Source organism: Leguminivora glycinivorella, chromosome 19 (genome assembly GCF_023078275.1).
Source record: "Leguminivora glycinivorella isolate SPB_JAAS2020 chromosome 19, LegGlyc_1.1, whole genome shotgun sequence".
In the NCBI taxonomy this organism is placed as follows: Eukaryota; Metazoa; Arthropoda; class Insecta; order Lepidoptera; family Tortricidae; genus Leguminivora; species Leguminivora glycinivorella.
The window spans coordinates 13,632,939-13,656,791 of NC_062989.1; the positions used below are offsets into that span (position 1 = coordinate 13,632,939).

General features: G+C 38.0%; 1 protein-coding gene across 1 annotated transcript in view; it reads left to right on the top strand.

Annotated features, from left to right (window-relative positions):
• The window catches only part of LOC125236822 (eukaryotic translation initiation factor 4E transporter-like), a 54,318-nt gene that overhangs the window by 20,302 nt on the left and 10,163 nt on the right, over window positions 1-23,853 (top strand). Inside the window, 9 exon segments of the mRNA XM_048143749.1 lie at window positions 259-366; window positions 1,244-1,355; window positions 13,574-13,708; window positions 14,573-14,685; window positions 15,560-15,649; window positions 17,025-17,141; window positions 18,893-19,010; window positions 20,567-20,688; window positions 21,488-21,587. Coding sequence (XP_047999706.1) covers window positions 259-366; window positions 1,244-1,355; window positions 13,574-13,708; window positions 14,573-14,685; window positions 15,560-15,649; window positions 17,025-17,141; window positions 18,893-19,010; window positions 20,567-20,688; window positions 21,488-21,587 — 1,015 coding nt within the window.

Consider the following 23,853-nt stretch of genomic DNA (forward strand, 5'->3'; position numbering starts at 1 on the left):
CAGTAATGTAATGTACTATATTTGGTCAATTGCAATGTGCAGTCTTGATTTGCCGATTACCGTTTACATCTCATACGCGGTCTTACTGAGTTGTAGGATAATTTGATAATAGATGAGCCATGAAGAACCGTAAGGATTTTATCAAGCCAAACGAATAACAAAAAAAAATAAACATGTTATCGAATAAAATAATATATTTAGGAATACACAGCCCAGGATTCTTCATCCACACTTGCTAACGTGATATTTTGTCTCCAGGATAAGGATTCCGGCGTGGAATCGAAGGCTGAGGAGCCGGCCGGCTCGCAGCCAGACTTCAACCTTGACGAATTCCTCAAACTGGACTCCATACCCGACGTACTCACGGTATGTAAACGATAGTTTTGAGCAAAACCTGACTTTATGGCCACGTGACACATATATCAGCAACTTTAACATAATATGGTTGGATTAAAATTAAGATTTCAAATGCATACCTATGCGTATAAAATGCATAGCAGTTATCATGCCAAAAATCGGCACCGATACGAGGGTCGTTTTTGTTTGAGTGGCAGCGTGGTGAAAAACGGTTGCAAGAAAATAATATGTGTTATCCGAGAGAAGTCGCTTGTATGTTTGTTTCATTCATCGACTATGTCGATAAGCAGCATGCGGTAACTCCTCGCACGCCAATAAAACCACCGTGAAATACAATGGTCGTGAAGTGAGCCATTAACGATGATTGCAGATTGTATCTATATTTATTTACTTTTTTTTTTTTATACTACGTCGGTGGCAAACAAGCGTACGGCCCGCCTGATGGAAAGCGGTCACCGTAACCTATGGACGCCTGCAACTCAAAGAGTGTCACATGCGCGTTGCCACCCCATTAGAAACTTGTACACTCCCTTTTGCTGTGTTGCCTGTGTTACATACACAGTAAAAAGGTGTGCACTAGTTCCAAGGAGGGTTCGGGTTGCCGACGACTCAAAGGACAATAGACGGAATAAGTCAGTTCCATAAGTCCTCCCGTCATCAGCACACCGCACCCTCGTTGAGCTCTGGCAGCCTTACTCACCGACAGGAACACAACACTATGAGTAGAGTCTAGTGCTATTTTGCTGCGGTTTTCTGTAAGGCGGAGGTACTACCCCAGTTGGGCTCTGCTCTAGATTCGAGCGAGATGATATCCGCTGTGCTGTGCCCTACCACACAAAGCGGAATATCATTCGCTGTGCCCTACCCCCTACTGGTATCTTTTCAGAATGGTGGTGGTGAGAGCGAAGGTGGTAGTAGATTCAGCCGCTGGTTCCGTCGTGAAAGTCCCACCAACGACTCACGCCATTACGAGAGGCTACTCAATAATATGGTTGACGGTAAGCTATCTTATTTTTTGTAAACCTTCTGGATTCGCTTTACATTTTATTAAGAAAAGAGCCGTCTTAAACTATCAATGCGTTTTTTGCACTGAAGTCGCTTGACAAATAGCATTGATTTGCATAAATCTGCAGTGGTGTGTTTGTCAAATAAATATAACTGTCATTTTATTCAATTTTATTGTGTCAGAAATATAAGATTTCATCATGTATATTTTCCAAGATTATATCCGGCTTGGAAACATATGAACACACATAGGATTCCTCGGAGCAAAATTATTTGATTATAGATAGTTGAGTTTATCAATATAGGAACTCTACTTGTCAAATATTTTTTCTCAAACATGCAATGAAATATTGTCTTTACGTTCCTTAAAATCGGCTGGGAAGTATCGCTTTTTGGGCGCAACAACTCGAGAGGACTGTAAAGGGATTTCATATTATTTTTTAGGCCTAGGCCTGCAAAGTAACTTTTTTTTATAAAATATTGTCCTTTAGAGCATTTTTTTTTATTTCATTGTATGTTTGAGAAAAGCACTATACATGCCTCGGCGTGAAAACGGATTCCCGGCCTCGTATCCCTATCCGGCCTCGCTCGCACGCTCGCTCGGCCGTATATACCCACTTGGCCGGAAATCCTCATTTTCCCGGCCTCTGATGTAATGTACTATTTCTCAAACATGCAATGAAATATTGTCTTTACGTTTCTTAAAATGGGCTGGGAAGTATCGCTTTTTGGGCGCAACAACTCGAGAGGACTGTAAAGGGATATCATATTATTTTTTAGGCCTAGGCCTGCAAAGTAACTTTTTTTTATAAAATATTGTCCTTTAGAGCATTTTTATTTTATTTCATTGTATGTTTGAGAAAAGCACTATACATGCCTCGGCGTGAAAACGGATTCCCGGCCTCGTATCCCTATCCGGCCTCGCTCGCACGCTCGCTCGGCCGTATATACCCCCTTGGCCGGAAATCCTCATTTTCCCGGCCTCTGATGTAATGTACTATTACTCCGCGGAATCCTATGTCTGCCACCTGTAAAATGATGTATTCACTGGGGCCCGTTTCTCGGAAAGGTACAAGGCTTGTATTACAAGTGTGTTTCCATGACAACCCATACGATTTGAAAGTTCGCGCACTTGTAATACAAGGCTTGTACCTTTCGAGAAACGGGCCCCTGGTTGTACAGATGTAGTTCGAAAAGATTTGCCTTCGAATTGTTACGGAAACGTAAGAACGTGTCATGCTATTTCAGTCAGTGTCAATACAAGATGTACTGACATTGACTGAACTAGCATGACAAACACGAACGTCTCCGAAGGAAACCCTTTTCGCACTTCATCTGTAGTAGCGACATCTAGTCTAATCTTTTAGGTCTCCTCATTAGAATTTAATAAAGACTGTACACGATAAAATCCGGCCATACATAATATGGCAAATCTTTTAATAGAAAGTTAATTTTCAAGCAAGACCGTTTCTATATAATTTGTGGATATCAACCTACAAATTAAAGATATAAAAATACCATAACGTTAGTTGGTCTATGAATTTTAGCAGTGTATATCTCATGGTACCAATATTTTTTTGTCCACTGTCTTCTGGAAGTCTTTACAAAACTTTCCTGTTAAAAAGATTTTTTAATGTTTAATTATATTAGCCAAAATATACCTGATGATATACTGTTTCCACAATAGTAAACATTTTTCTGATTGTAATCAGATTAAGAAAGTTCTGAAGGCTTCTAACTTAGTCAGGGACCAAACGACCTCTTTTACAAAAAGTCGTCGACATCTCTTCTAAATACCTAAAACAGGTATGGATGTGTTCCTCGTTCTCTCCAGATTACGAATTGACCTGTTTTAGTTTAAGGAGGGGGGGACGGGTTGAGAAAAAGGGGGGAGAAAGATGGCGGCCGACCATCATAGATATTTATTCACATCTCGAGTCCTATGGCACCAATCTGTTCGTGCAAGGTGTCGTTTGAAAGCTTATTAAACCTACTTTAATTGTTTTTAAATAACTATACTCATAAAAGTAACCGTTTACGAAATATTTGAAAATATGTGTTTTTTTATCGCGCATGAATTGCACAAGTACTAGAACAAAAGCGTCTAACTCAATAAACAATAACTATACTGCAATTGATGTTATTATAAAATTTTCGCGTCTATTCATGCTCTTTCTAAAAATATAAGTTTCATTGGTATATGATAATATATAACCATGTAATTACGAATTTGGCTTAGCAGGAGTCACTCTGCCCGGTCGCAGAAATGGGCGCTGACCGTAGTAAAGTATTCAATATTTTTGAGGTCCTATTTTACGGATCCATATGCGAGAGGTATCGTTTCAAAGCTAATTAAACCTACTATATTTTTTTATAAATAACTATAATCATAAAGGTAGCTGTTTAGAAAATATTTGAAAATATGTGTTTTATAGACCATGAGTCGCACAAGTACCTACTGGTAAAAAATGCTTCTTAATCAATAAACAACAACTTTTCCGGAATTTATGTTAGTATAAGATTTACGCGGAATTTCGTGCGCTTTCTAATAACATAAGTTTTATTGGTGTATGATATTATATAACCAAGTAATTACAAATATGGTTAAGTAGGGGCCACAGCGCCCGGCCACGTATGGATGCTGACCGTCGCCAAATTTTCTATATTTTTCTGATCCTATTTTATTTAACAGGAATCTTTTGAAAGCATATTATGCGTACTATCATTAGTTCTCAATTATTTTAGTGGTAACTGTAGTAGCTAACAAAATATTTGAAAATATGCATTGGAACCGATGTGAGTAAAACATGCTTCTAGCTCAATGAATTATATTTTTTCCGCAATTGATATAATAACAAAATAAACGGCGTAATGTATGACCTTTTCAAATAACAAGTTTTGTCAGTATTGCATAAACAATTAATGTTAATTTATCCATCATACTCACTGCGCACCGTCATATACATGGATGACCATTTTTGTTGCCGTTTTCATAATTTTTAAGATTGTATCTTGGTGCATGACCAATAAACAATAACTTTACCGCAAATAATGTTATGATAAGATTTACAGGACATTTCATATGCTTTCTAAAAATATAAGTTTTATTGATGTATGATGTTATACAACCAAGTAATTACGAATTTGGTTTGACCCCCGTGACGTAAATAGGTGCTAACCGTCGCCTAATTTTATGTATTTCTCAGATCCTATTTTAGCGATCAATTTGTGAGAGGTATCATTTGAAAGCATATTATGCGTACTATCGTTACTTTTTAATAATTTTAGTCGTAATTGTAAAAGTTTACAAAATATTTGACAATATGTGTATTTTTACTGTAGTATATGAATAGCATTCGCACTGATACGAGTGAAACATGCTTCTAGCTCAATAAATTATATTTTTCCGCAATTACTATAATAACGAAATGAACCGCAAAATGTATGGCCTTTACAAAAAATGAGTTTTGTTAGTTTTGCTTAAACAATTAATGTTAATTTGTCCACCATACCCACTGCGCACGGTCAATCGTCATATAAACGGATGTCCACCACCGTTGCCTTAATTTTTTCATCATTTTACAGATTTTATTTTACTGATCAATTAAGTATATAAGTAAATTCGATACGTGATAGATTATATTTATTATGAATATACGATTAGTGAAATAAAATATGAAAAATCATAAAAAAAGGCAACGACGGTGGACATCCATTTATATGATGGTGCGCAGTAGGTGAGCTGAACAAATTCAAATTAATTGTTTATGCAATACAAACCAAACTTATTTTTTGTGTAAGTCATACATTTTCCGTTTATTTTGTTATTATTTCAATTGCGGAAAACTATAATTTATTGAGCTAGAAGCGTGTCTTATCAATGCCAATGCTATTCATGCACAGTAAATTACACATATTACTAATCAAATATTTTGTAAACTTCTACAGTTTCGACTTGAAATATTAGAAATAAAGATAGTACGCATAATATGCTTTCAAATGATACCTCTCACAAATTTATCAGTAAAATAGGATCTGAGTAATGTAGAAAATTTGGCGACGGTCAGTCAGCACCCAATATCGTGACAGGGCGCAGTGACCCCTGCTAAACCAAATTCGTAATTACTTGGTCATATATTATCATACACCAATAAAACTTATATTTTTAGAAAGCGCATGAAGTTTCGCGTAAATTTTATAATAACATTAATTGCGGTAAAGTTATGGTTTATTAAGTTAGAAGCATTTTTTATCGGTATATGTGCAACTCGTGCTCGAAAAAAAAACTCATGTTTTCAAATATTTTATAAACAGCTACCTTATTACTATAGTTATTCAAAAATAATTATAGTAGGTTTAATTTGCTTTCAAATGATACCTCTTACATATGGATCCGTAAAATAAGAACTTAAAAATATTGAATACTTAACTACGGTCAGCGCTCATTTTTATGCGACCGGCGGAGTGACCACTACGAAACAAAATTCGTAATTTAATGGTTATATTATCACTTACCAATAAAACTTATATTTTTAGAAAGCTCATGAATAGTCGCGTAAATTTTATAATAACATCAATTCCGGTAACGTTCTTGTTTATTGACTTAGAAGCATTTTTTACCAATACTTGTGCGATTCATGCTCGATAAAAAACACATATTTTCTAATATTATGTAAACAGCTACCTTTAATACTATAGTTATGTATAAATAATTATAGTAGGTTTAATTATCTTACAAACGATACCTCTCACATATGGATCCGTAAAATAAGACCTCAAAAATATTGAATACTTTACTACGGTCAGCGCCCGTTTAGGCGACCTGGAGGATAACCCCTGCCAAACAAAATTCTTAATTACATGGTTATATATTATCATATACCAATGAAACTTATATTTTTAGAAAGAGCATGAATAGACGCGAAAATTTTATAATAACATCAATTGCGGTAAAGTTATTGTTTATTGAGTTAGACGCATTTTTTACTAGTACTTGTGCAATTCATGTGCGATAAAAAAACACATATTTTCAAATATTTCCTAAACGGTTACTTTTATGAGCATAGTTGTTTGAAAACAATTAAAGTAGGTTTAATAAGCTTTCAAATGACACCTCGCACGAACAGATTGGTGCCATAGGACTCGAGATGTGAATAAATATCTATGATGGTCGGTCGCCATCTTTCCCCCCCTTTTTCTGGACCCGTCCCCCCCTCCTTAAACTAAAACAGGTCAATTCGTAATCTGGAGAGAACGAGGAACATATCCATACCTGTTTTAGGTATTTAGAAGAGATGTCGACGAAAATCGTGAAGGAGACGACTTGTGGCCAAATTGGCTCTAGACTAACTTTGCTGAATTCGATTTTTTGACACTTTTTGGCTCTCCATACAAAAACAACTTTCAGTGCTTGGAGTAGAAATAGCCTAAGAACGGTGCGATATTTTTGAAAATAATTCTACAACAGTAGTTTTTTTTCATATACAGCGTTTAATCGCAATTTAAAAAACCTATATTTTCGAATCCACCAATAGTTTGGAATGGAAGATATTAAAAAAAACTACGCCCAAAAAATAAGCGTTTTCTTTCGGCAAAATACCTCACAGTAATTTAATGGTGGACACATGTAAAAAAAAATCAGTTTTAAGGTTTACAACCCGAAGCCACCTAAATATATGACGGGAAATAAGACTTTTTTTAATGATATAGAATTTTTGAATTTTTTCTAACGTGCTCTAGAGCAAATATAACAACAGATATTTTTAAGCAGAAATGAATAGCACATAATATTTCAGATATTTAGCATATAAAAACCATTTATATGGAAATAAAAAAATCTAAATATTTGACCAGGCAAATTAGGAACAGATAATAGTACGAGGTTGACTTTTACTGTCCCTATTTAACAATATTAACAGCATGATAATCCACCCAATAAGTTTGACCTTTATTTAATACTTTAATTTAATAATATATTTACATTTTTTGCGTGGTTTGGTTTGGACCTTAGTGTCTTAATCGCCCAAAAAATAAGCGTTTTCTTTCGGCAAAATACCTCACAGTAATTTAATGGTGGACACATGTAAAAAAAAATCAGTTTTAAGGTTTACAACCCGAAGCCACCTAAATATATGACGGGAAATAAGACTTTTTTTAATGATATAGAATTTTTGAATTTTTTCTAACGTGCTCTAGAGCAAATATAACAACAGATATTTTTAAGCAGAAATGAATAGCACATAATATTTCAGATATTTAGCATATAAAAACCACCAATATGGAAATAAAAAAATCTAAATATTTGACCAGGCAAATTAGGAACAGATAATAGTACGAGGTTGACTTTTACTGTCCCTATTTAACAATATTAACAGCATGATAATCCACCCAATAAGTTTGACCTTTATTTAATACTTTAATTTAATAATATATTTACATTTTTTGCGTGGTTTGGTTTGGACCTTAGTGTCTTACATTTAGGAATTCATATGGCAAACCACCACGCCAGTGGAACTGGGCCGAGAGTAGGTGATGAGCCGTGTCGCATGCTTTTTATTCTGTTCTTCTATTACACATTAACGTAAATGAGGAGGCACACTGACATTTTACCCCGCCAGGCGGCGCCTATGCAAGAGTCTAGGCATGTCACTGTCATTCATATGTGAGAGAGAGAGAAAAAAACATAATTATCAGCTTCTCGCTATCACGTCTCACGGACTAATAGGGTGGCGCCATCTGTCGTATCCTTTGAGTGTTCCTCCTCATTACATGCCTATTTCTACATAAGTAATATTTTAGGTAGATTAAAAACAGACGTTTCCCACCGATAATAAAGTCCAAAGTAATTTAAAAAATTACATATTTATTTTAGGCATGCGATTTGACAGTCGTCGAAAAGAGTATATACTTGTCAGTACATACATCTATCTCACGTTTTTCCCTTCTACCATTTGACAGATCTCCGTCATCTTGTGAAATGTATTCTTCCATTCTTCAGAATCGTTGAAGCAACGCTTGTTACAAACACGCGAAAGCTATACAAAGTCTAATTTCGACCCATATGTCACGGCCAGGTATAGCCCCGGCGATTATCGTTAGACTTACAAGCCACAGGTTACGGGTTCAAATCTCAGTCGTCGCATACGTAGGTGCGGATATTACAGCTTTTTTAATTCATTTTTTTAATGTTTTATTTATATTATAAGTTGATAAGTACAAGCTACTGCAATGACATTAAATACAAGGACGCACAATTCATAACAAAAATGTTTTAAAAATCTGGGTCTAAATTGCATTTATACCATTCTTGTTGATGCTAATAACGTTAACTTCTTATCTGCTTAGGAAAAAAATCGTTCATGCCATAACCAACTTAGTGTATAAAGACCTAAGTATCAAAACTGCAAATAGAACTGTGACACACTAAAAACTCTTTATCAAAATACCTTTTGTCATAATATGCTCAAATGACTTAAATGTCAAAATGAATTGCGAACGAATATTGAACGAATGGAGCCGCTACCAATATATAATAAGTATAGAAATACCTAAAAAAGGCCGCAATTTTACTTCTTCATTACATAAACTTTAAAAATACCCTACTGTATCATCTTTATCTTGGTCACTTGTACTACGTTTATCAGTGGCGTGCCTAGGGTTTCAAAGTGAGGCAAGCCGAAAGGTACGTTTTGGCAATATCTAACTACTTAATCTTCAATTTTCGAACTCACAGCCCTACAAAATGTTCTATTACGCGCCGCACTTTTCTGAGAAATACACAAGCCGGGCGTTGGTTTTCGCGCGGAAATAATGTCTCGTTTTTGGGCAAAATTTAACTACTTTACCTTGCCTTCGTCGAGTAATATGTGTACCACGCATTTGTCACCGTCACAAGGAACAAATTCATCCATTGTCAATTGGATTTTTAAACGAATTAAACACTTAATAACAAGAAAACGAAGAAGAGCACATTCACTTAACGCAAATAAAACTTTCGACTAAATAATAATACACTTGAAGTTGTCAATCAAACGCGCGCTCAATCTTGTTCCTCACTTCATACCAAAAGCCCGGCTTAAATCGTGGAACAAATGTTCTATATATACCTACAAATAGTTATATAAGTTGCTAGGCAGAATGTAGGCTAAAAGCTAGGAAAAAAAGGATGCAAGAGCAAGCCCCATTGCAAGCCAACGAGTGCGAGCGAGCAAGATATAGCTGAACGTAGTGAACGTGCTCTTCCGCGCTGCACTAGCGCCACGGCAAAACATGGCAACATGCTGTGGTCTGTATCGTATGGTCGGTCGGCCGTGAGCTTCACTTATGGAGAACTTAATAATATCTAATATTAGCGCGCGATTTTAAAAATGTTAGGGCAAGCCCGGCTTTTGGGCTTATATGGCTGTACCGCCACTGACGTTTATTACAATAAATGTATGTAATGTATGTATGTGTAAATTTCCTGACATGTCATATCTAGTTGTCACAAAGAAAAATTTACAGGGCTTCCAAGAATCTCGAGCTGGAAGGATACAAATTAAAATATTTTCTATGAAAATAATTAAATTCGACAGCAGACAACCCAAAGGTTAATCGGATTTATTTATTATAGGCATTTGCTTTAAATTAAATACCAGTGGCTCTGATCTGATAGTGGGATATTCTTTAAAATTTATTTTCAAAAGGAGATTTAATGTTGGTAATGCCATTCAAATAATATTAGAAGTGTCTACGCGAGTGTCCGAATTTAATTATAGGATAGCACATATTGAAAGTACTGTAATATGGGTACAGAAGCCTGCCTATTGAAATATAAAATACATAGCAAAAAGTATAGAAAGAACCTACTACTTTTCGACTTTTTATTTACACTACATACCGACCATACAACTGACTCTAATTAATCTTGGTTTTCAAAAGTGTAAAATGTAGACCTAAGTGCGTTTTCGCATTATCCGAACCGATATCGGATGTCGGACCGATATCCTATACATTACAGGCGGAATCTTGGATTCATCTATTGATATCCTTCCGACATCCGTTATCGGATCGGATAATGTGAAAACGGTCTAATAGCGACTCAATTAGTTTTTGTTCCTTGACGGTCATTAATTTGAACTACTAAAATTATTTATTTAAATCTATACAATTACAACGAGTATTATACATTCATTTTGTAATGTAATCCAACGAAATAACTTATAGAAATATATTCTACCCTTTTTGCTTGTTTTCCGATTACTATTTAGCCAAGTTTTCATTGAGTCATACCATGGACTTTCAATAGGGACTGAGCTCACACTTTTTTTGCCATAATAAATTGAACTTTATCACCGGTGCAGAAAAACGTTCTTATTAGGATAGTAAAAGTGTATCCACATGAGAGGGTCAAAGTTGGGGCTGGTGTCCCTCTCGCACGTGTGACCAGTGTTAAAGAGATTACTATAGTAGTAGTGTTTTTACCTGTATGATAACTAAGTTAATAAACTTCTTAAATTATTTTTGTATTATATCGAGGCAAGGATATTAATACCTTGTAGCGAATTGGTAAGTCATTATTATGAAGCCATAAAACCAAAGATTTGCGCAATTAAAAAAACCTTTAATATCGGTATTAGTAGATTTGGTAGTAACTTTGAATATTGACTGGTATCCCCAAATAATGACAGTGATGACGTCATTCAAATAATTTTGACAGTGGCAATTAGTGCGAGAGGGACACCAGCCCCAACTTTATCCTCTCATGTGGACACACTTTTTGGCCTAACAACTCAATCTAGCTTAATAATATATAAATCTATGAGTCATACCGGACAACTGTCACTGTACATTTGTAATCCTTATTACAAGGGCATAACGTCTAGCGATGGTTAGCTAAGACAGAGTATTGCGGTTGCGGGGAGGAACGATGTTGAACCTTAGGTTACCTTCAATCAATACTAATACTGAAATACAGTTTTCGACCTTATTGCATTACATGTGTCTAATAACATTTTAAAATGGCTAGGGAATTAAATATCTTGACTGTACCTAAATTACTCACAGCATTAAATAAAATGTTATATACAACAAAAAAAAAACAATATTTTAAATAAAGGGGGTAAAAAGGCGGTAAAAGAAAAATAAAATAAAAATAAATACCAAAAGAAGTTCATTTCGACTGCCGGGGATCGAACCCACGACATCAGGACCGTCCCTCATTTTACGTTACGCTAGTACAACCTGAGCTATTTAAGCAATAGTAGTGGCGACGAAATATATTATTATACCATGATGTAATGAAAATGCGGTTGAACACATGAGTCACTTTTGAAATAATGCAGGAAATTACATCGTCAATGGTAGAGAGTTTGTAGGCAAGAAGAATATGAAAATACTTATTTCAGTACGTACGTATGTGGTTTTAGCGCTTCTTGGCGAGCATTTAAAGGTGGATTAATTTTTATTCTTCTTTATTATGATCCTAACGAAAAGTCTGTTCCAATTTTTTTGCTTATGTAATTTTTGCCGTGAATGTTATTCCGAGCTAGTAAAATATTGAACATCCGTCTTGTTTTTGGGGTTGTTTCAGTTTTCATAGTGTTTCAACACATAATGTATATACAAAACAACCATAACTTCACTTGTCCTTTTATTGCTTGTGTCATAACTGATTTAATTAGTCCGCTTTTTGCTACTACGAAGTATCATTCACAAAAATAGGTGGTTTCTTAATGTGTTATAAAGGTCATAAATTAAAGTAGTCGAATTTAAAACAAAAGTCCTGATTCCATTTTCGCCTGATTTTTAGTGAATTAAAATAATTTTTTTTTTATTCTATTATACGTTTTTTGTCACAAATTTTGGTGGCTTAACTAAAAAAACTATTTCAAATTACCAAACTTAATTTTTGGTGACATAAAAAGTACTGTTATAGAATTAAGTTATTTTTCCAGTAGTAGCAAGACCGGATGGTTCCTAGGCTAAAAGTCTTCCTGACTCCCAAATGTCGAAATGAGTTACAATAACAATTTTTTTGGTAAGATGACATTCTAATGCGTGTAAAACGGCTTTTAAAAATATAACTACAATTGTGAAAAGTGGGATAGGAAGCCTGTGAAGATTGTCAAAAAACGCTGGACAAAAAATGAAATGTACTATGGACTATATTCGGCGAAAACTCATACTTACTCGGGCATTACAACGAATAGCTACTATTATTATACAATTTATATAGTTTAAGATATACTGGTTAATAAAAATACAAAAATTACTTTAAAATGTGGATTCGGGAAAAAATATTCCATGTCATGCATGGCCGGATTTTATCGTGTACAGTCTTTAACGGCTTAGCCACGACAATGGTCTAAGGCGGCGAGCGGGGCGGCTGGGCTGCGCGGGAAACGCGCGCGGGCGCTAGCCATGCCACGTACTTTTAGAAGCGGCGGCAGGGCCTAGTTGCGGCCAGGACGCTTTCATATTTAAAAACATGTTTTTTACTGTCTAATATGACTCTAAAGTGCATAGAATGCTTTAATTAGTCAATTACGTCTTGTACAAGAAAATATGTGTGATAACTAAATACAGGACATTTATTTTATGGCTAGTTAAATGATACTTAATATAAATAACCAATCAGAAAAAAATTAAGAGTAAATACGAATAAATACTATACAAAAATATGTTTGAAAACATTATTACATACTACACACGCGAAAGTACATTTCAATTTTTAGTAAATAATGGTTTCGGGTTCAAGACGCTCATAATAAAAACAAAATGTTTTGTTTCGCGTGGAATCGCTAGACCCATCTAGCCGCCTAGGCCGGTCGCGCCGCTCCAATGTCGTGGCGGTGCCCGCGCGGCGCGCTACAGTTGTTCGAGTCGCGCGCCGCCCCGCGCGCCGCTGCCGCGGGTAGGCCCGTGAAACCCGCGCGCGATTGCGAACAGCGGCGCGAGTCGTGGCATGCCTCGCGCGCGCTGCGTTTTTGTTTTTGTGACTTACCGCTTGCCGCTGCCGCAAAACGCCTTAGACCATTGTCGTGGCTAGGCCGTAATTGTTACTGATGTAGTGCGAAAAGGGTTTCCTTCGTACTTTTCCGGAAACTTTCGTATTTGTCATGCTATTTCAGCCAATGTCAGTACATCTTGTATGCTTGACACGTTCGTACGTTTCCGTAACAATACGAAGGCGAATCTTTTCGCACTATGATATGTTTACCTACTTTGTTAGACCTGGATAACCCGTCGCGGCCGGCGCCCAGCGAGCCGAGCCACATGTTCGCGCCCATCGCGCCCGCCGCGCCGCCTTCGTTACTGGACCTGCTGCGCCGCGCCAACGCCAACTCGGATCCGAGGCCCGCTGCCGGTATGAACATGTTATATTGGTTACAAGGATGATTTATATAGGGGCCAATTTTTCAAAGTTGTCCACCTCACACACACCCACACATGCCACAGTTTCGTTTTCTTTTTCTTATTTGCCAAGAGTGGCCCTGAAGCTTTAGTAGTTTCATGTGCTCTGCCTACCCCTTTATGGGATAGAGGCGTGATTGTATGTATGTATGTCCACCTCACTTTTTTTTTTGATTTGGAAATTTTTATGTGGTTTCCACTCAGAATCGCGAGCTCTTTCAATTCTAATAGGAGAAAAAAAGTGTCCCAAGGTTTTTTCCCATTCCGTTACCGTTTTTTTCATACATTTTGTATGGCGGTAACGGAATGGAAGGTTCGAAAAAATGTATAGAAATCTTGGGATATTTTTTTTTCTCCTATCAGGCTCGAAAAAGCTTGCGATTCTGAGTATGAATCGCGTAAAAAATACCCATGTTACAAAAAAAGTGGGGTGGACTAGCTTTTGCTCGCAGCTTCGCTGGCGTTAAATTCGAAAGTTCAGGAATGCTCCATACAAACTTCCACCCCCCATTTTAGCGAAGAGGGGGTTAGAAAGAGATAAAAAGTAACCTAAGTCACTCTCTATCCTTTCAATTATCTCCACTTTCATCTCTCGGTTTTGCCGTGAAAGAAAGACAAACAAACAGACGCACTTTCCCATTTATAATATTAATTTAGTATAGATTTACAAACTTCTGACCCGAGTCCCGGTATGTATGTATTCGTTATATTATATTTATCCTTACATTTTCGCCGCGCCGCGGAAAGCAACAGTCCGCTTTTGGTATCCCAAGATAATCGGTCTTCGGATCCTAACTGTTCGTTTTGAATGTTCCAGAAATGAACAACGTGGGCGGCAAGATCCACAGCCTGGAGGAACTGGAGGCACGCCTGCGGCCGCCGCAGCCCGCGCCTCATCCCGACCACGACCTGTCCGCATTCAAGCGCCTTGTGAGTATCATCATCACATCTATGGCTGTGTGTGAATGCCTTACCCCCTTATTCATAAATATACCTAGATATTTTTCTAGCACGAACGTCAAGTCGTCATATTAATATCTTATTTGAATTGTTCAACGATTAAAAGCGACAAGGTACAGAAAGCATCACTTTATGCCGGTGACTGTACAAGCATGATATGCGTTCGCCTACACGAGCTTAGATTATGTGTAGGAACTCGCCTCTTTCATATATTTGACTAGCTTTTTCCCGCGTACTAAAAATAATGTTATTGAAATGTTGAATTTTGGACTTCCATTAAGAAGAGAATAGAATATTCGAGGGTTTACTGGTGAAATCCATGGTGAAATAAGTTGAGCAAACTGGTTTTTGAAATTCGGACTATGTGCAATTTCCACAATGTTGTTATTTCAAGGACAAATTATCTCGATTTATCGGGTTTCACTAGTAAAATTATTGTTTTATTGTGTAACTGTGTACATGCATAGGAGTTTTTTTTTATATAACTATATATACATTTTTATATTTTTATGATGTGAATTTTGAAAAATCCTTTCTTAGTGCTCCTCTACGCCGTATAGAGAACCTATGTGCCAAATTTTGAATCTCTAGGACCAGCGGTTTCAGCTGTGCGATATGTCAGTCATTCAGTTTCTTCTTTTATATATTTAGATGGCCATTGTCCGAGGTGTAGTGAAAGCCATTAAGCTTAGACCGATCGGTCTAAGCGCGACAGCGGTGAGCGGCGGCCATACATTGGAGCGAGACAGCGATGAGACTTTTCACTCGCACGTATGGCTGCCGCTCGCCGCTGTCGCGCTGAGACCGATGTCGTGGCCGGGCCGTAAGAGTTTGTCCCGTGCAGCTGGCGCAGGTGTCGGGCGGGCACGCGGTGCCGGCCGAGCAGCAGCCGCAGCCGCAGAGGCCGCCGCCGCAACCCATGAGCCTGTTGCAGGTAAAGTAAATTAGTACTAAAAAAAAACTCCGCCATATTTCTGCAAATTAGAAATATGGCGTGAGTGTTTTTTAAATACTACGTCGGTGGCAAACAAGCATACGGTCCGCCTGATGGAAAGCGGTCACCGTAACCTATGGCCGCTTGCAACTCAAATAGTGTCACATGCGCGTTGCCACTCCATTAGAAAACACAGCAAAAAGGAGTGTACAAGTTCCAAGGAGGGTTCGGGTTGCCGACGACTCAAAGGACAAGAACAAATTAGCTCTTTGAGCTCTGGCAGCCTTACTCACCGGCAGGAACACAACACTATGACCGAAAATTCTCCCTAAAAACATCTAAAACTATTCTTTTGTAATTTATTTACTCTCGAAACTCACGTGCCACGTATACCAACGTAACCCATACATACCCAAGGATCATTTATTTCACTTTTAAAAGTCTATATATCTATCGCCCATCTCCACGGAAACGATTCGGGTAGGTATAAAGAATAGAATAGAATATAATTAACATAACTTGAGACTCCAGTGCCGTTACAAGACGTAATAGTCTGTCGGTAGATGGTAGACGTCACCCCAAGACGTGTGTACATAAGGAAAGGCATGGAAAGATTTGCGATGCCCGGCGCGGCTTCCGTAGCTGAATTGGTTAATAGCATTACACGGATTGCAAAAAGGATGCGGGTTCAAGTCCCGCCGGAAGCGTAAATTTTTAAATTTTTTCTTTTAATATAAAAATGTTTAGAATCGTTAGCAGACGTTTCTGCTTGTTAAAAATTAAAGAATATAATTAATTTTATTCGCACACACACAAAAGAGAAAAATATTACAAAAAGGAACACACAAAAACGAGAAGGTGCCACGAAATGGTTTGACCTCAGCATATTGCTGGCGGCTTCCAGCGCTGATTTTCCAGTCAAACCATCCGGTAAAGTGTGCGATTGACGAGATAGTCAGTCATCCTTGCATTTTATACGACCTCGCGCTTTTGCGTTCCCTCGTAACTCGCAGCTCGCAGACATATTAACTTAAAGCTATAGATGACTGCTGTTTTATATTTGCCTCAATTATTGTTTTCGGAAAATAACTGGATGAAAACACATGCCAAAATCTTTTTTAACCCCCGACGCAAAAACGACGGGGTGTTATAAGTTTAACGTATCTGTCTGTCTGTTTGTGTGTGTGTCTGTCTGTGGCATAGTAGCTCCCGAACGGATGAACCGATTTAGGTATAGATTTTTTTTGTTTTAAATCTGAATTAGTCGGGAGTGTTCGTAGCCATGTTTCATGAAAATCGGTCCCCGGTAGGGGTTTTTTTTAATTTTGTAGTTTGGTTATTGTATAGGTACTTAGTAATTAATTGTTACTTGTAGATGTTGAACAAGAGCATGGAACAACAGCAACAACAACAGCAGCAACAACAGAAGGCGCCACCGTCGCAGCCGCACATCCCGCAGGAGTTGCTCTACAAACTGCTGCAAGTGCAACAGGTATGTTTTACATGTTTTATTTGGTTTGGTTCGATAAATAGGGAGTATTAGGGCCCATTTAGACGGTACGAGAACTCGCATACGAGTTTTATTACATTGCGGTATTTGATGGCTGTGCAAAATTGTATGTACCCTCTACATCCCGCAATGTAACTAAAGTCGCATACGAGTTCGCACGCCGTCTAAATCAGGGGGGTTACCATGACGTACTAAAGACGTTCAGTTTAGGTTGAGAGAAAGGGACACACTATAGCAGTTACATAGCTCCGTCCCTCTCTCTCAACCTAAACTGAACGGCTTTAGCACGTCATGGTAACCCCCCAAGTCTTACTCGGTAGACTTAGGGCCGGTTGCATCAAACCGTCTGTCGCCGTTAAAGCGTTCGTTAATGAGGAGGCACACTGACATTTTATCCCGCCAGGCGGCGCCTGTGCAAAGTGTCTAGGCATGTCACTGTCATTCATATGTGAGAGAGAGAAAAAACATATCATCTTTTTGCTCTCACTTATGGACTAATAGGGTGGCGCCATCTGTCATAACCCTTGAGTGTACCTCCTCATTGTTATTGTATGGGAAGTTCCATAGACGTCTGCTGCGTGACGATGATGTGTCTGTCGAATGTGGTTGATGCAACTGGCCCTAAGTTATTGTAAATTTAAGGACCACTTGTTTAAAAACTCTCGGGTATCGCCGGCTTCCGACACACCGGAGGGCGGCAGCTCAAGCGATATCTTACTGAAATCAATCTGACATTTCTGAATACGTATAGCTGTGCTTTTCACTCGATACATAAAAATGTAATCTCACACATACAGAAAATTGAATCATGTGATGGACATATTTTACACACTTCGATGTGTTTTTCACCGGACTAATTCCAATAAGGCCTAGTTACCATTCGGGTTGGAAGGTCAGATGGCAGTTGCTTTCGTAAAAACTAGTGCCTACGCCAAAATCTTGGGATTAGTTGTCAAAGCGGACCCCAGGCTCCCATGAGCTGTGGCAAATGCCGGGATAACGCAAGGAGGATGATGATGTGTTTTTGTGTGCGAACGAGTCGCAACACTCATTGCACATGTTACTTTGAACATGAATATTGTGCTATTGTCCCGGATTTGTAAGTTCACATTTTTGACACATTTGTTTTGAAGTATGTTGCGATGTGACTAAGACGTATCGTTTGCCAAATCTAACGATTAATTTCGAATTGGTTGAATCGATTAGGCCTTATGTACAAGGAGGCGCTTAAACAAATATACGATTTCTATCAACTTACTGAAATGGCATTTGAATCGAAATGACAGACTCTGCCACAGCACTAGTTTAAAAATAAAAATGAATGATAAATGACATAATAAGTAAATCCTGCGTGATAAATTAATATCGTAAAATAGTCACTAACGAAGATCCGCAAAAATGTAACATGTGTTAGATTATGTTTAAAGTAAGCGAAATATTGTTTTAAAGTACTTGATTTTTTAAATATTATTACAGGATTTTATTAAAAATTTCATTAGGTTGCGCGAGTTTACGTTTTGTGGACGCTGTCATGTGTCAAAAAGAGGTTCTTACAGCTCTGGGACAATAGAGGGGAAATAATGGGAATCTTAACTTACTTCCGGATTGCTCGAATTTTATAAATAATAAACTTACTTATTTATAACAGTTTTTTTTTTGTGAAAATGATGTTTTTTTAAATAAGTATTAGTTCAATTACGACGTACTTATTAACATTTGTCGTATTTTATTAGCATCAGCAACAACAGCAGAGCGAGATGATGCCGCCGGCGGCTCCAGCACCCGCGCCGGGGCCCTCGCCCGCCGACAGGGAGCTGCTGCAGCGGCCGGAGGCGCAGGCCATCATACACGGTATGTATGACACAGCCACCTTGACGGAACGAAACTACGGCAATCTAAAATAAAAACCGGCCAAGAACGTGTCGGGCCACGCTCAGTGTAGGGTTCCGTAGTTTTCCGTATTTTTCTCAAAAACTACTGAACCTATCAAGTTCAAAACGATTTTCATAGAAAGTCTTTATAAAGTTCTACTTTTGTGATTTTTTTCATATTTTTTAAACATGGTTCAAAAGTTAGAGGGGGGGGGGACACTTTTTTTTTCCTTGAGGAGTGATTATTTCCGAAAATATTAATATTATCAAAAAACGGTTTTAGTAAACCCTTATTCATTTTTAAATACCTATCCAACAATATATCACACGCTGAGGTTGGAAAAAAAAATCAGCCTCCACTTTACATGTAGGGGGGGTACCCTAATAAAACATTTTTCACCACACCAACTGATAAAGACGTTCTTTGCTATTCGAAAACTGATAGCAAAATTGCATTTTATCCACAAGAGTGCAAAGTAATTTCATACAAATTTTAACTTGATGTCTAAAGCTGGGTGTTGGTATTCCCGTATAAATGATGATTTTGAATCATAAATGTTAAATAAATTGAAGTACTTTATTTATTTTGATGTTTTACAGTTCATATTTTCATAGTGTTTGTGTGGTGAAAAAATTTGTGTTTCACTCGGTGGCAAAGTTTGTTTAACCTTCGTGCCTTGAGAGGGTATCAAGATTCCACTTTTTGAACCACTCGCTACGCTCGCGGTTCAATTGTGGAATCTTTCGCTTGCTCGGGTATCAATATTGGCACGTGCGGTTAAACAACAACTTTGCCCCCTTGTAAAGCAAATAACTATTTTTCCATTTTTTATTTTCGCACTTTGTTGGCGTGATTGATATACATATTGGTACCAAATTTCAGCTTTCTAGTGCTAACGGTTACTGAGATTATCCGTGGACGGACAGACAGACATGGCGAAACTATAAGGGTTCCCAGTTGACTACGGAACCCTAAAAAGTGGTGCATGCTATCTGCCGAAGGAAATTTTAGAGTTACGAGCCTTTTTCTACTGACACTTAAGAAATTTTAACTCCGCCTGATGGAAAGCGGTCACCGTAACCTATGGACGCCTGCAACTCGAGGGGTGTCACTTGCGCGTTGCCGATTAGAAACTTCTACACTCCTTTTTTGAAGAACCCTATACTGTAGTTCACTGGGAATACCTTGGCAGGGAGCTCATTCCACAGCCGGAGCGTCCGCGGGAGGAAATTCCTCTGAAACCGCACGGTGCGCGACCATTTAGGTTGCAAGGTGTGTGGATGAGCGCCCTATCGATGGCGAGTGGTGCGATGATGAAAAGTGGACGTTGGCATCATGTCAAACAGTTCCTCAGAACACAACCCATATCGATATCGGATCGGATAATGTGAAAACGCACTTAGACTAAGAGTTTTCACTAGTTTTCTCAATGTTTGCTGCAATTCAATAATTTATTAAAATATTTCTAGAGTAAGGATATTGAAAGTTGCATATTTAAAACTGCTCCAATAATTATTCATATTGCATTGTTATAGGTCTGAAAGCTGGCGAGATAACGGTGCAACACCTAATGCAGCAACTAGGAAACCCGGGCCTGCAGTCGCGACATCGCGAAGTACTGCTTACGATTTTACGACTTCACCAGCAGCAAAGACAGGTAACGATTGTAGAACCTTCATTTTCACGATTCACGGTGTTGTTTTTAAATCCTTTATTTCCACTAGTCATCCGATTGGTGTGTACCCTTGCACTATGTAATAGCGGATTCGCCCGCAATCAAAATTATCATATAATATCGCTCACGAATAGTACTTTTTTAGTGTGGCGTAACGTACATCATAATATTTTCTCTCTGTTACTTGCTTTAACAGGGCTATTGTTATCTAATGTCATACAATTTAGATGTACCTTAGTGACTTTTTATGGAGAAATCTCAACTCAACAATCACTCAAAATTTACCATTTTTTTTTTGTGATTAAACGGTTTTTTCCACGTATACGCAATAAATTCAAGTTTTGGCTCTTTTACTTGCTCAAATTAAGATCAAAGTATTATATATGTGGCGTTATTTGGGTAAAGGGACGTTATTGTCGATTGCGCTTACGGTGTTATTAGCGATGTCCGTATACGACGCCGCGAGACGTAACCGCCATCGACAATAAGGTCACTTTACCCAGATAACGTCACATGTAGGGTCGGTTGTATCGTATGTGAAGTCCCATATACGTCTGCTGCGTGACGATGATGTGTCTGTCAAATGTGGTTGATGCAGCTGGCCCTTAATCAACAGTTAGTTAAAATTACCTATACTTTCTTCATCATTTCATTAGAAGTATTTTTCATTATTTTGAGTTGAAGTATTTTTCTAAGGCGTAAGGCCTCTTCAGAAGTTTTAGCTAGTTTATGAACACTTTGTAGAGGTTAAATGTTACCATATGTGTATTTGCAGCAACAGATGGGCGGGTCGCCGCTGCCGGGCGTGGGCGGCGCGGCGCCGCACCTGGTCGTGCCGCCGCTGCATCAGCCGCTGCGACTCTCGCCTCTGCCGCATCCGAGTGAGTTACACATTCCACTCCATAACTAGTATCGAAGACATATAGACGGATAAAGTCTAAGAAAAAAACGTACCTCAAAGCCCTAGAGAAAAAGGTACGGTGGCCTAGATGACGTTACACCTTTGGGGGACGCTCGGCTAGATGGCGCTAATATGTACTTGACATTTTAACACATATCAAGCTAACAATATGGGCCAAATTGTCAAAATTGAGGTTCAAAAATTTGAAGCTTGTGTCGAAAGATGACAGTCTATGTATTGTGATTACACATTTTACTTTGACAGTAACTCTCTATAATACTCGATCCTCTTTGCTAGTATTGTACGGTCAGTAGCAGAAGAGAAGGTTAGCACCTCTAGAACGAAACCGACTCGACTCGATAGCGAATCGTTACAGCGTTAGGTCGGTTGTGTTCAGGGCTTGCAATTATCCGTCTAATTTTGTAATCGGATTGCGAGCCCTAGTTGTGCTGTAAAAGAGCGTATTTGTAATGATTGTTAGGCGAAGGCTTTAGCCTTGAGAAAAAAAAGCAAAGGTGTATCGGTTTTGAAAACGAGCCTACTGTAGTATTTAGTAATAAAGCGCGTGGACTGTATAAAATATTTCTACTGGCCCCGCTTCGTCATTTCTGCTGCTGATTGTACAGTCGCCATCAGAAATATCAGAGCGGTCAAGGTGTTCACAAATATCTGAACACACCTCTATTGTCAAGGTGATAAGGCGTGTTCAGATATGTTTGCACGCCCCGGCCGCTTAGATATATCTGATGGTGACTGTACCTAGTGCATAAAGTATGTATGTATGTATGTAAATACTTTATTGTACATAAGACAAGTTAGGACATAGAAATACAGTATAGTTATGGTGTACAAAGGCGAACTTATGCCTATAAGGGATCTCTTCCAGTCAACCTTTGAGCGAATTGAGAGGAAAAACTAATTAAAACATGATAGACAAACAAACACTATGCACATAAAAGATAAATTTATAGTTCAATTATTACCCCAGTAATAATTAGAACCTGCAGTAATGTGCAAAAATGATAAAACTATTTGTACTAATAACCTAATTATTATCTTATCCATTTAAATTATCTCAAGCTGTAAAAACCAGTTCAATTGACATTTCAATTGTCCGCATCGATGTTGACTTTGGTTGGGTTTACGAGAAGTTATTTATTCTTATGTAGCTACCACATTACTTGCAGTATTTCGTCGTTGAGAATGCCAAATCCCGCATGTGCGAGATTTTGAATAAAGTAAATAACACTCTGTTTTTTGTTGCTAGGTAACTATTTGTCAATCAAAAATCGAGCATATAACGGATTTGGTATTCTCACCGACGATTTGGTGATTCTGTTTCAATAATCGTTATGATAGTCCTTTAAACTCGCTTGTAAAAGCTTATTTATTAACAAATTCGTACTATCAAATTTACAATTGGCATATAAACTTGTTAACTAACCCCGGACGCAGCGTTTTGCGTGTCCCCCATTATGCCGACCAGCCCCAACACGCTGGCCGTGCACCACCCAGGTACCCAGCGCTTTTGGTGTCCGTGTGTGCCAAAGAAAGCCGCCGAAAGTTTCTAAAAAGAGCAAATTTTAAAAGAAGTATAATGACAAGTTTATCGAGTTATTTCATGTAAATGCTTTGCAATTTTGGAAACTGTTCGACGGCAGAGTAGCCGTGTGTAAGAATGTAGCCAAAATAAAGCCCGCGGTGGTTTTATGCCATAAACGCTGGAACGCATGGTATCAACGGAATGCAGGAAAAATTATTTTTAATGTCATTATATTCAGCAAACCGCAAACCATTTTGAATCAGGTATGAGTCAAAATGGTTTGCGGCACATGCATCGCGTTTAACGTTGCGTTTATTGTATAAAAACCCGGTTCTGAAAATTATAGGAAACTTGAGACATACGAACTTTGTGTACTGGTTTTTATAATATGTGAGCGTGTTTAGTAAAACGTCCCATTTTTTTTGTCGGTTACCATTAAGGTGAGATTTACTTGTATCTTTATATGTGAGTGTGCACGGGAAAACGTCCCACTTTGATTGCTATAAAGCAGCTTAGTCAGTTTATTCATATAAAGATACAAGTAAATCTCGCCTTAATGGTAACCGACAAAGTGGGACGATTTACTAAACACACCCACATATGAATAAACTGACAAAGCGGCTTTATAGCAATCGACAAAGTGGGACGTTTTCCCGTACACCCCCACATATCATCGGTCGTTAGCATGTATTGGTGTAGTATT